We start from the raw sequence: 14,303 nt of genomic DNA, 5'->3' as shown, positions 1-14,303 counted from the left end.
AGACCTGAGCTGGTATGGATTTTAAGGGGAACCCCCTGCCAAAATGTAAAAAAAATGGTGTGGGATCCCCCCAAAAATCCATACCAGACCCTTATCCGAGCACGCAACCTGGCAGGCTGCAGGAAAAGAGGGGGGACGAGAGAGCGCCCCCCCTCCTGAACCGTACCAGTCCACATGCCCTCAACATTGGGAGTGTGCTTTGGGGTAGCCCCCCAAAGCACCTTGTCCCCATGTTCATGGGGAGAAGGTCCTCATCCCCACAACCTTTGCCCGGTGGTGGTGGGGGTCTGCGGGGGGGCTTATCGGAATCTGGAAGCCCCCTTTAACAAGGGGACCCTCAGATCCCGGCCCTCCCCCCCCGTGTGAATTGGTAATGGGGTGCAAATGTACCCCTACCATTTCACAAAAAAAGTGTCAAAACTGTTAAAAAAGACAATAGACGTTTTTTGACAATTCCTTTATTAATGTCTTCTTCTTTCTCCGCTTCTTCTTCCATCTTCTTTCTTCTGACCTTCCTTCTGTGTTCTTCTTCTTCCATCTTCTTTCTTCTGACCTTCCTTTGGTTTTCTTCTTCTTCCTCCATCTTGTTCTTCCCCTGCTTCTTCCTCTATCTACCTCCAGTCTTTTCATCTTTTCATCTTCCTCCGGCTTCTTCTTCTCTGATTCGTCCTCCGCATGATCCCTCTCAATGGGAGTCTTCCGCTGTGTGACGCTTCTGTTCAGGTGACAGTTCTTATATAATGGAGGGCGGGGCCACCCGGTGACCCCACCCCCTCTGACGCACGGGGACTTCCCTACGGCTTTCCCCATGGTGTCAGAGGGGGGCGGGGTCACCCATTTATGTACCGAAGAAAGACCAGAAGAAAGAAGATGGAAGAAGAAGTGGGGAAAGAAGAAGACATTAATATAGGAATTGTCAAAAATCGTCTTTTTTTTTACATTTTTGACATTTTTTTTGTGAAATGGTAGGGGTACATTTGTACCCCATTACCAATTCACACAGGGGAGTGGGATCTGGGGGTCCCCTTGTTAAAGGGGGCATCCAGATTCCAATAAGCCCCCCACCTGCAGACCCCCACAACCACCGGGCAAGGGTTGTGGTGATGAGGCCTTTCTCCTCATCAACATGGGGACAAGGTGCTTTGGGGGTCTGTTGATGGCATGTTTCCTGGTATGGTTCAGGTGGGGGGGTGTTCTCTCATCCCCCCTCTTTCCCTGTGGCCTGCCAGGTTGCGTGCTTGGATAAGGGTCTGATATGGATTTTTGGGGGGACCCCGTGCCATTTTTTTGTAATTTTGATGCAGAGTTCCCCTTAAAATCCATACCAGACCTGAAGGGCCTGGTATGGAATTTGGGGGGACCCCACGCATTTTTTTTAAATTTTGGTACGGGGTTCCCCTGTGGGGAAATCCCATGCTGTCTTTATCAATGAACTTTTATGTGTATTGCCGGACCGACAATTCATTAATAGCCGCGAGTAGTTTTAAATGACTTTTTTTCCTTTAGAAATGTAATTTTGCACTCAGACTGTTCTAAACACGGGAAACATGCGCCCCTTTACAGGCATATTATAGACACCCCCCAGGTACGAAATTTAAAGGAATATTACACTTTTATTGTTTCACTTTAAGCATTATTAAAATCACTCCTCCCGAAAAAACTTAAAAAACGTAAAAAACTTTTTTTCATTGATACATGTCGCCTTTAGCAGGACCCGGGTCCCCAAACCCTTTTTATGACAATACCATGCATATAAGCCTTTAAAATTGCACTTTTGATTTTTCATGTTCGTGTCCTTTAACGGTGTTCGTGTGCTCGAACAAATTTTTTGCCTGTTCGGCCCATCTCTGATTACAATCATGGTAATTAGGGAATGATGAGAGAAATACAATACATTAGCAAACATTAAATACATATAATGTGATGTTAAAGGAGAAATCTTACCTTAATATACTCCTTCTGCAGGGCCGGAATAATGGCAGAACAGGTCTCTGGGATAATGATCCCCAGAGCCTGGGGGGAGATGCCTGTCGAGAATCTGAGGTCCTGCAGACTTCTCCCTGTCACCAAGTACCGCAACATGGTGACGAGCCTCTGCTCCGGAGTGGTGGCTTGCCGCATGCAGGTGTCCTGCCTGCTAAAATAAGGGGTCAGCAAAGCCAACAGACGGTGAAAAACGGGGTCCGTCATCCGGGGAAAGTTCCTGAAATCATTAGGGTTATTCTCCTGGATCTGCATATGAGAGAATTGGTCACGCTGGAGTAACCAATTCTTGGTCCATGAACTCCTCCCCACCCTGTTCATGGACTGGGCTTGGGTCCAAGCAAGAACCTCAAAACCAAGCCCCCGCAAACGACGAGTACATACCCGCAACATGGCTTCAAAACAGTCAGCTGGTCAGAACGAACTAAAGAACAGCAAGGCCTGTGAAGATCGAGCTGAAAATCAGAAACGAGCGGACAAGAACGCACTGTGAACCAGATACGAACTGACTACACGCACTGAAAACCAGATACAAACCCACAAGCACAAACTGAACAGCAGTAAAACTATCTGAAAAGCACAAGTCTGAAAAGCGCAAATTGTCTCTCACCAAACTTCTACTAACACGAGATAAACACGAGATTAGCAGAAGGAGCCCAAAGGGTGGCGCATTTGCTATTAAACTTTCCTTTTATAGTGCCGTGGTACATGTTGTACATCACCATGTTCTTGGCTGTTGGAATTTGGTGTGACCGTGTGTATGCAAGACAAGCGTGAGCAGAATCCCGTCGGAAAATTCTTGGATGGTTTTTCCAAGGCCGCTCATGTGTATGTGGCATTAGTCGTTCCCTTTTGGTCTGATAAAACCTGCTATTTCGATATCAAAAATGTTACACTTTACTAAACCTTCCATCCAACGTCTATAGTATTGGATTTGTAATTTTCTACAGCCAGTAGAGTGGAACCGTAATGGCTAGAAAAGCACATGTGGGCGTAATCATATTTTTGCATATTGAATAATAATCACAAACCCTGTATCTGGGGGTGTGGTGGGGGTTCTTCCTTTGCCTATATAATGAATGATGTCCCCTTTTGTCATTTCAGAATGTTGGGAGGTCTATTGTGAGGGAGAGGGGCGTGTCATGTGTTCCCCCATATGTGGACATTCTGGACATTTTTTGTGGTTCCTGCAGCAGAAGAACTCAGAGAAGGGAAGAACAGGTTCATATTTTTCCAGTTCTATCCATATTCCATTTGTAATTCTAGAGCTTCCATCCTATTAGGTGACAAAACCCTCCAGTATACTAATCCAGTATACTAATCCTCCATAGAGATCTGTGGCCTTCGGTGTAGAAGATGATCAGCAGAGGAATCCAGAACAACAAAGTCAATGGCACATTCTATCCCACCTCATTCATCCTGGTTGGGATTCCCGGACTAGAAGGAGCTTATAAGTGGGTAGGTGCCGTTGTTTGCTCATGTTATGTCCTGGCATTGCTTGGAAACACGATGCTCCTGACTGTCATCTCAGCTTCTTCTGGCCTCCACAAGCCTATGTTCATTTTCCTTTCTATGTTAGCCTCCAATGATGCTCTTCTGTCCACAAGCATTGCCCCACAAATGCTGTCAGTCTTCTGGTTTCAGAAGAGATACATACATTTTGAGTCATGTCTCCTCCAGATGTTCTTCCTCCATTCTTTCACTAGCTTGGAGTCAGGACTTTTGCTTGGTATGTCCTTTGACCGTTATATCGCCATCTGTCAGCCACTCAGGTATGGGTCCATAATGACCAATACCATCATCGTTAAACTGGTCATCTTCCTACTGCTCAGAGCAGTCACTTTGCTTTCTCCTTTCATAATTTTGATACAGAGATTTCCAGCATTTAGAACCAACATTGTGCCCCATTCATACTGTGAGCACATGGCGATTGTGAAACTTGCTGCTGCCGACATCAGAATAAACAGCGCTTTGGGGTTGGCTGCGGCATTCATGATCCTAGGAGTAGACCTGCTGTTTATCCTGGTATCCTACTGTGCCATCTTCCACGCCGTCTTCAGCCTTCCATCCAAAGATGCCCGACTGAAGACCTTTAACACCTGTATACCTCATATGTGCATTTTTCTAAGTTTTCATGGTCTGGCCTTCTTCACTTTCCTGTCCCACCGATATGGTGGTAAAAGGATTCCACCTTATGTTCACTTAATTCTAGCAGATACGTACCTTCTAGTCCCACCCATGCTAAATCCAATTATTTATGGAGTGAAGACAAAACTGATTCGAGAGCAAGTTTGGAAAGCTTTGCATAAATGTCAAAGCCCTCATGTAAAGTGACTGAATCTGTAGAACTAATGTATGTTTGTCCTGCTGGTTCCCAGTTCACCCAATAAATGGTAACAAGACAGTTTTAAATACAAACATTTACTTTTTCAAATTCAGTGCTCAGCTTCACCTTATTCAGCCTCAATTCCCTTGTTGTGCCCACCACTACTATGTTTCCTACCCATCCAAGCACCTGTCCTTCACATTTTATACAACAAATTATTACAATCTTTCCTAGGTTATGTATGACAAAGGAGATGATCCTGTATGCCCACCACAGTTGAATCATTGCCTGCAGCCTTCCTATTAAAAATGATAGGTGGTGGGCAGGAAAAACATTTATGACAGACAGGTGGTAGGTAGGTAGGTAGGTAGGTAGGTAGGTAGGTAGGTAGGTCGGTAGGTAGGTACTTCACTGTGTCTGGATCTTGCCCACCACTACCATCTGTATTTAGCTACCTGGCACATTCTGTGCGCCATGATAAAGGTTTCCATTTGCCCACTGTAGGCACAGGCAGGGAAGTGGGCAGCATCATTGACACCACTATAATAAGGTGTCCAACTCCCTCATCACATACGTAGTAGTGATCAAAGCAATTGTTGTAAATATAAACTGCATTAAACTGAAGATGAAATATGTGAGTGAATGATGGACAGGTGGACCTGCCAGATCCCAGTAATAGGATCTCAACTATGGCTTGGTAAACACCAAAGAGCACTGTGGTCACCTATATATAAAAGTATATTCACAGAGGAGACAAAGCAAGGTCCAAGAGTATCTACAGTATATATATAGATATATATATCTATATATATATCTATATATATATAGATATATATATCTATATATATACAGTACATACATTTTTTTTTACACTATAGGGCCCTTGTACATTAACTGTCCATAGAGTTATAAGAGAAGATCTGGCAAAGTTGGTTGGGTGCTGGTAGTACATGTGGGCTTCATGCCTCTGATTCCCATCACGCACACCACAAGCATCAGAGTTGAGGTCAGGATATTTATGCCATCACCACACATGAAATACACCACATGTAAGTCTTCTCTAAGACCTGGAGGATCTCTTGGTTGGGGCATCAGGTTCAAGTCAACCATGAAATTGACTAGAACCCAAACATCCTGCAGTTCTCCAAACAGACAAAATAAATGGCCAGATTTGGCCAGTTTGCCCGCCTGCCGAACCTCCGGCTGCTGCAAACAGAAGTCATTCGTTTAGTGGCAGAACTACTACTGCCATTTGTCAGGTTCTGGGTGTGAGGCCGGATTGCTGAGAGGGCGCCCCTTGCGACTAAGTGCAGCGTAACCCTGGGAGTGAGACAGGGAATACGATGCCCAAAGGTGCACGGATTTCCGGATGCTGATGGCCAGATCGCTGAGAGTTGCTGGGGTGCATTGGGCAACCATGCGTGGAAGTATTCCAGTGGAGAAACTAGGAACCAGGTCAAGGCAGGCCAAGGGTCAAGTACCATAGGAGCAGACCGAGAGAGGTACAACAGGGTTAATCAGGAACAGGGTCAGTAGCCAGGCCGGAAGTCAAGACCGTTCAGACAAGCAAAGGTACAGGGGTACAGACAGAAGCGTAGTCGAGTCCAAGCCAGGGGTCGGTGCAGGCGTAGATCAGGGTAAGTCAGGCAAGCCGAGAAGTAACAGGAACCAGGTAATCAGATACAGGTAGCAGGTACTGGCAACACAGGGAGCTGATGACAATCCAGCAACTTGCATATCACTGCAGCAGGTTTAAATAGGCCAGAGAGCGCCAAACACTGTTACCGGCGCGTGCCTGTGCACGCACCTGCCGTAACGCATCTGTGTGTCCCTGTTGTCGCGCGTCCCCGTGTGTGCATGTGCACGGGGATGTGCCTGCCATGACCATTACTGTTACTGACAGGATCGTCAGTCCTCAGATTACTTCCTTGACACCATTAAATGAGAACTTCCCACCTGTTGGTTGCTAGGATGCTGACATTCCGGTTGCATGGGATCATTGGTTGCTAGGATGAAGGTAGATGCACATTGTCATTTGTTGCTGGGATGCAGGTGGCCGGCTGCACCCAAGTAACCAATGATGCCATGTGACTCAGTCACTTGCAATATGGCCCTGAAAAAGGCCAGAAACAAACAAAAAAAAGAATCAGCTCCCATAGACTTCAGTTGGATTCAGGAGCTATGTTCAGGCTTTGTGGGTTTCAGGCTTGGTTCACAAATCACCCTTCAATTTGATGCCAGGCCAATTCGCTTAACACTACTCATTGATCTTTAGGTGGACTGTATGCCTAAGCAATGTATTTATTAGAGTGACTCTGTCACTAAAATATAATTCTGTCCTACATGTAAATACTTTCCTCTCCTGCACAGCCCTTATTAAAGCCTGTTCAGGAACTTCAGATATTTAGCTGTCTTCCAGAAATCCACAAGAATTCCAAGAGATGACCTGGAAAACACATTTGTCTCTTATATAGGCAAAGTCAGTGAGAAGCCCTGCATCATCCATCTTTTGATACTTCCTAGAAGCCAAATCTCTATGGAATACGCCAAAAACCAGCTTACTCCACCATATAAGCCTCCATCCTTTCTGCTTGAAAGCAAATAATAGGTTTAGAGATCCAAGTCTACTTATTCTTAGAATATCAGGTTATGGCTTCCGTAGTGGTAATAAAAATTATTCAAAGCTGATGTGTTAGTCTCAAGAGGGGGATCTGAGTATCAGTTTACTTTCACTTAGGCTGGCCATACACAGTTTGAATCTCGGCTGGTTCAGCATAACTGCCTGAGATTTGAACCATTAATGGGCAGGCTAAATGTTCCAAGTTGAATGATCGATCAACTTGGGTACAACTAGCCTGCCGGTTTTGCTTAGGATTATCACAAGTGGCTGCAATAGCAGCTAATCACTGTCTTCTCCAAGCAGGGATGGCTTCCCCCACCCTCCACGCCCCCCCTCCGGGAGAAGACAATGGCCCAGCAGGAGGTATTCCCACATCAACACTGCCGGTGGTTGCAGGAAAGAAATTTGCTCCGTGTATGGCCAGCCTTACAGGAGAAATGTGGAAAAGGAGAATCAGGATCCAGTCTTTTGCCACCACCCATTTCCTGGTGTTTATGCTGGGGATAGCAGGCCTCTGCTCAATTAATGTTGTTTGGGAGAGGTGACAGGATGTGAGAGTGTGAGGATGCTGTGAGTCAGTTTGAGGATCTCATGAGGCTTCCAGCCAGAGATAGAGGAGCCAGCTGACCCCCTCCAAGCGGATTTTAGGAGATGGAGGAGCCGAGCGGTTGATGCTGGGAGTCCTAGCAAACTTCTCCCACAGTGTGCACTTTCAAACGGATGCGTAGATTGGAGTTGCAAGTCCCTGGAACAGCCTGAGGGCTCCAGAAAGCTGAGAGAGGAGATGGAGATAAGGACAGAAACACAGGAGTGCGGCTATCAGAAACTGCTGGTGACGGACTGACAAAATGCAGTGCTTCCATAACAGAGGGCCTGGATGGCCCCAGGTAAGTCACGCTCTACCAAAGCACAAACACATATTCTGTGTTCCTCTCCCTCCTCATCAGCAGTTAAACCAACAAACAAACCAGTGCTTTGCAGGAAAGAGACATGTATACAGAAAGTAGATTGAGGAAAAACAACATCCGTATCATAGGCTTTCCAGAATGAGCAGAGGGGGTTAAACCAGTGGAGTATGCAAAAAAGCTGCTAATAAACATCCTGGGGCTTATAGATATGCCAGACACTTTTGTGGTAGAGCGAGGACACAGAATTTCCATTTGGTCTCCTAAACTGGGGATCTTTCCATGTCCCTTCCTTCTCTGCTTGTTGAACTATAGGGATCGAGACCATATTTTAACTAGGGATGGGCGAACGGTTCGGCCCAAGCATAAGTTCGGGCTGAAAGTTGGTTGTTTGGCCATTCGGGGGTCTGACCCCAAATCACCTTGTCCCCATGTTGATGGGGACAAGGGCCTCATCCCCACAACCCTTGCCCGGTGGTTGTGGGGGTCTGCGGGGGGGGATTATCAGAATCTGGAAGACCCCTTTAACAAGGGGATCCCCATATCCCGTCCCCCTATGTGAATTGGTAACGGGGTACTTTGTACCCCTACCAATTCACAAAGAAAGTGTCAAAAATGGTAAAAAAGACAAGAGACAGCTTTTGACAAGTCCTTTATCAACCACTTGACCACTGGGCACTTAAACCCCCTTAATAACCAGACCAATTTTCAGCTTTTGGTGCTCTCACATTTTGAATGACAATTACTCAGTCATGCAACACTGTATCTATATGAAATTTTTGTCCTTCATTTCACACAAATAGAGCTTTCTTTTGGTGGTATTTAATCACCGCTGGGTTCTTTATTTTTTGCGCTATAAAAGATAAAAGACCGAAAATACGGTAAAAAAAATGCATTTTTCTTTGTTTCTATTATAAAATTTTGCAAATTAGTAATTTTTTCTTCATATATTTTGGCCAAAATGTATACCGCTACATATCATTAGTAAAAATAACACAAATCGGTGTATATTATTTGGTCTTTGTGAAAGTTATAGAGTCCACAAGCTATGGTGCCAATATCTGAAAATTGATCACACCTGAAGTACTGACGGCCTATGAAATTTCTTGAGACCCTAACATGCCAGAAAAGTACAAATACCCCCCAAATGACCCCTTTTTGGAAAGAAGACATTCCAAGGTATTTAGAAAGATGCATGGTGAGTTTTTTGAAGTTGTCATTTTTTCCCACAATTCTTTGCAATATCAAATTTTGTTTTTTTCACAAAATTGTCATATTAGCAGGTTATTTCTCACACACAGCATATGCATACCACAAATTACACCCCAAAACACATTCTGCTATTACTCCCGAGTATGGAGATACCACATGTGTGAGACTTTTACATAGCGTGGCCACATACAGAGGCCCAACACGCAGGGAGCACCTTCAGGCGTTCTGGAGCACGCAGGCATCATTTATTTGCTAGAAAATTACATAGAACCCCAAAACATTATATGTGTTTTTTTTAGCAAAGACCCTAGAGAATACAATGGCGGTCATTACAACTTTTTATCTTGCACGGTATTTGCGCAGCAATTTTTCGAATGTGTTTTGTTTGGAAAAAAAAAACAGTTTTGTGCTTTAAAAATAACCAAAACAGTAAAGTTAGCCCAATGTTTTTGCATAATGTAAAAGAATAAGTTATACCGAGTAAATAGATAGCCAACATGTCACCTTTCAAAATTGCACACGCTTGTGGAATGGCGCCAAACTTCGCTACTTAAAAATCCCCATAGGCAATGCTTTAAAATAATTTACTGGTTACATGTTTTGAGTTACAGAGGAGGTCTAGGGCCAAAATTATTTCTCTCGCTCTACCGATCACAGCGATACCTCACATGTGTGGTTTGAACACCGTTTTCATATGTGGGCGGGACTTACATATGCGTTCGCTTCTGCATGCGAGCATGCGGGGACAGGGGCGCTTTAAATTTTTTTTTTTTTAATTGTTCATTTTACTTTATTTATTTTAGTTTGATGCTTTTTTACCAAAAAATATTTTTTTGATCACTTTTATTCCTATTACAAGAAATGTAAACATCCTTGTAATAGGAATATGGCATGACAGGTCCTCTTTACAGTGAGATATGGGGTCAATAAGACCCCACATCTCACCTCTAGGCTGGGAAGCCTTAAATAAAATTAAAAAAAAAACGATCCTGGCTTCGATCGTAGCGGTGAGACGGTAGAACCACCGGAGGGCGGCAGGAGGGGGGGATGTCCCCTCTCACCTCCCGTAAGAATGATCAAGCAGTTCAACAGCCGCTATGATCATTCTCATGGTGTAGGGAATTGCCGGCTGAAAAAGCTGATATCTGAATGATGTCTGTAGCTGCACCCATCATTCAGAGATCCCCGCACAAAGTCAAGGACGTCGTATGACAGGCGGCGGGTGGGAATTGGTTAAAACGCTTTTTTTTTTCACAAAGTTGTCCATTTATACAATATTTCTAACACATAGCATGTACATACCAAAAATGACACCCCAAAATAGATTCTCCTACTCCTCCTGAGTACGGCAATACCACATGTGTGAGACTTCCACAGCCTGGCCACATACAGAGGCAGAGTACAGCCGAGTATGGCTGAGCATGGCTGGGTATGGCTGGGTATGGCTGAGCATGGCTGGGTATGGCTGGGTATTGCAGGGTATCGCCGAGTATTGCAGAGTATGGCTGGGTATAACAGAGTATTGCGGGGCATGGCAGAGTATTGCGGGGTATGGCAGAGTATTGCGGGGTATTGCAGAGTATGGCAGGGTATTGCAGAGTATGGCAGGGTATTGCAGGGTATTGCCGAGTATGACTGGGTATGGCTAGGTATGGCAGAGTATGGCTGGGTATCACCGAGTATTGCAGAGTATGGCTGGGTATTGTGGGGTATTGCAGAGTATTGCGGGGTATTGCAGAGTATTGTGGGGTATTTCAGAGTATGGTGGGGTATTGCAGAGTATTGCAGAGTATTTTGGGGTATTGCAGGGTATTGCTGAGTATTGCAGAGTATTTCAGGGTATTGCAGGTTATTGCAGAGTATTGCAAGGTATTGCACAGTATTACAGGGTATTGCAGAGTATTGCAGAGTATTGCGGAGTATTTCAGGGTATTGCAGAGTATTGCAGAGTATTGTGGGGTATTGCAGGGTATTGCAGGGTACTGCAGAGTATTGCAGGGTATTCCAGGGTACTGCAGAGTATTGCGGGGTATTGCAGAGTATTGCAGAGTATTGCAGGGTACTGCAGAGTATTGCGGGGCATTGCAGAGTATTGCAGAGTATTGCAGGGTATTGCAGAGTATTGCAGAGTATTGCAGGTTATTGTAGAGTATTGCAGGGTACTGCAGAGTATTGCAGGGTATTGCAGGGTAGTGCGGGGTATTACAGGGTATTGCGGGGTATTGCAATGTATTGCAGGGTATTTCAGAGTATTGTAGAGTATTGCAGAGTATTGCAGGGTATTGCGGGGTATTGCAGAGTATTGTGGGGGTATTGCAGAGTATTGTGGGGTATTGCAGAGTATTGCGGGGTATTGCAGAGTATTGTGGGGTATTGCAGAGTATTGTGGGGTATTGCAGAGTATTGCACAGCATTGCAGAGTAGTGCAGGGTATTGCAGAGCATTGAAGGATGACTGAGCATGGATGGATGGATGGCAGTTTTCACTGAGCAGTGCTGTGTGCACTACAGATCCAGCCCACAGCGCTGCTGCCATCCGATCCCTCCCCCTCTCCGCTCACAGTGTACCGATCGGTACACAGAGGGGAGGAGAGGAACCGGCATCATCTCATTTGACGGAGCGATCACATGGTAAACGGCCATGATCAGCGGCCATTTACCGGGATCCGTGATGCGGGTACGGATGTTCTCGGGTGCGCGCCCCAGGGGGTGCGCGAGAGCGGAATTCTGGGAGGACGTCACTGTACGCCCTCCCAGAGTTAAAAAACTGCCCTGTAGCCATCATTTGGCTATGGGCCAGTTATTAAGTGGTTAAAAAAAAAATATCCAGTGATGTAAATTTGCGCCGCCCTACTGACCAAAAAAGAAAAAAAAAACCCGCAACAGTTCCACATCCATGGGAGGCTCCCGCCGAGTGACGCTTCTTCTGGGTGACAGCTGTTATATAGCTGAGGGCGGGGCCACCCAGTGACGTTAATGGGTGACCCCGCCCCCCTCTGATGCCATGGGGAAGCCATTTTACAGGCATACTATAAACACCCCCCCAGGTACGATATTTAAAGGAATATTTAATTTTTATTGTTTCACTTTAAGCATTAAAAAAATCACTGCTCCCGAAAAAATGTCCTCTTTAAAAAAAAACTTTTTGCATTGATCCATGTCCCCTGGAGCTGGACCCATTTCCCCAAACACTTTTAGGGCAAAAAACTTGCATATAAGCCTTTGAAATGAGCACTTTTGATTTTTCATGTTCGTGTCCCATAGACTTTAACGGTGCTCCCACAAATTTTTTGCCTGTTTGCATGTTCTGGTGTGAACCGAACTGGAGGGGAGGGAGGGTGGCTCATCCTTAATTTTAACAACAGCCTAGTTGAAGACAAATTTGCAATATGAAAATGCTAAATTCTGCATCAGAAGGGCTGGATACTCGATAGAAAATATATGGACATATTTTTTTTTTCTCTTTCACCGAGGAGCAGGAATAGAAGTAATACTTAGATTTCAAACACCAATATATAAGAACATATATGAATAGGGCCACAAGTGAAAGGTTTTTTGTTGTTTTCGTTATGCATAATATGGTATATGTTGTTTAGCATTATACACCTTTGTTGGAGGGTCCATGGCGGATTGGGGAAACACATTTTTATTGGATGTGTTTTGTTTTTGTTTGTTTTTTTTCTCAGAGACTATGAAATGACACTTTGTAATGTTAAGTAATATTTAACTTTTTAAAACACGAAGATAAAGGAATAATTATGTACAGAAATAAGCACAAAGGAAAGGCAATTGTTTATTTTTTTTTCACTATATAATATGCACTACATATAGTATGTTTCTGTATATAGGTGTAGGAGGTTTCATTTATAGATTCCTTCCTCTTTTTTTTTTTTTTAATAAAAAATTTGTAAATATCGGGTCCCAGAATTAGACTCCACTTCCTTCCCTTTATGTTTTTTGGTTTCTTCTCGTGTTTTTTTTTTTTTTTTTTTCTTTTTTCTTTTTTTCAGAGCCTAACTCACAGGTTAGGGTGGGGTGAGGAGATTTATTCTTTGTTTTTTATTTTTTGTTTTATGTGCTGTAGAATTTGTAAAAGTGAAGGGAGAGAGAGGAGAAAGTCTCTCCGTTGGAAAGTGAGCGTTCTTATGCCGCGTACACACGAGCGGACTTTCCGGCATACTTGGTCCGGCGGACCAGAGTCTGCCGGACAATCCGACCGTGTGTAGGCTCCGGTGGACTTTTCCGGTGGACCTTTTCCCAAAAGCCCACCGGACCTAGATTTGAAACATGTTTTAAATCTTTCCGTTGGACTCAGTTTCTGGCGGAAAGCCCGCTCGTCTGTATACTGGTGCAACGGACCAGATACGACGCAAGGGCAGGGTATTGCATTTCGTGCTTGCTGCAATAGGCAAAACAAATTTTCCTATTGCGGCGAGCGCGGGGCATACCAGGCCCTTAGGTCTGGTATGGATTATAAAGGGAAACCCCTATGCCGAAAAAAACGGCGTGGGGTCCCCCCTAAAATCCATACAGACCCCGATCCGAGCACGCAGCCCGGTCAGGAAAGGGGGTGGGGACGAGCGAGCATCCCCCCTCCTGAACCGTACCAGGCTGCATGCCCTCAACATGGGGGGTGGGTGCTTTGGGGGAGGGGGCGCCCTGCGGTTCCCCTCCATGCCAAAGCAGCTTGTCCCCATGTTTATGAGGACAAGGGCCTCTTTCCGACAACCCTGGCCATTGGCCCCCAGATCCCAGCACCCCACCCTATGTGAATGAGTATGGGGTACATCGTACCCCTACCCATTCACCTAGGGAAAAAGTGTCAATAATAAAACACACTACACAGGTTGTTAAAATAATTTATTAAACAGCTCCGGGGGGGTCTTCTTCCGGCTTCAGGGGTGCCTCCGGTTTCTCTTCTCATGGCATCCGGTTGGTTCTTCTCCGCTCTCTCCGGCCTCTTCTCCCGGTGTTCCAGTTCTTCGGCCGGCTCCTCCGCTGTCTTCAGGCCGCTCTCTTGCCAACGGAGGTCCGGACTTCTGGGCTTCTTGTCTTCTTCCCTCTTCTCTTCTCCAGATGTTGACACGACGGTCTCTCCGGCTGGACTGCTCTCTGAGGGCTCCGTTGTGACTTATATAGGCGGAGACCCCGCCCCCTTATGATGTCACAGTCCCTGCGCATGCTGGGACTGTGTCGTTTTAGGGGGCGTGGTCAACATCACCCGGTGACCACGCCCCCTAAAACGTCACAGTCCCAGC

The 14,303-nt window shown here is 45.3% G+C and overlaps 2 protein-coding genes and 1 pseudogene across 2 annotated transcripts in view; 2 read left to right on the top strand and 1 right to left on the bottom strand.

Annotated features, from left to right (window-relative positions):
* The window catches only part of LOC141126579 (uncharacterized), a 927,381-nt gene that overhangs the window by 203,756 nt on the left and 709,322 nt on the right, over positions 1-14,303 (top strand). The window lies entirely within an intron of this gene.
* The window catches only part of LOC141126578 (uncharacterized), a 1,610,887-nt pseudogene that overhangs the window by 1,207,789 nt on the left and 388,795 nt on the right, over positions 1-14,303 (bottom strand).
* LOC141126601 (olfactory receptor 52A1-like) lies at positions 3,340-4,317 on the top strand. Its single transcript, XM_073612523.1, has one exon. It carries the CDS (start codon positions 3,340-3,342, stop codon positions 4,315-4,317), a length of 978 nt encoding a protein of 325 aa, XP_073468624.1.

Source organism: Aquarana catesbeiana, linkage group LG02, assembly GCF_042186555.1.
Source record: "Aquarana catesbeiana isolate 2022-GZ linkage group LG02, ASM4218655v1, whole genome shotgun sequence".
Classification (NCBI taxonomy): domain Eukaryota; kingdom Metazoa; phylum Chordata; class Amphibia; order Anura; family Ranidae; genus Aquarana; species Aquarana catesbeiana.
Note: the sequence above shows the minus strand (reverse complement) of the source record. Positions and strands in the feature narration are given on the sequence as shown.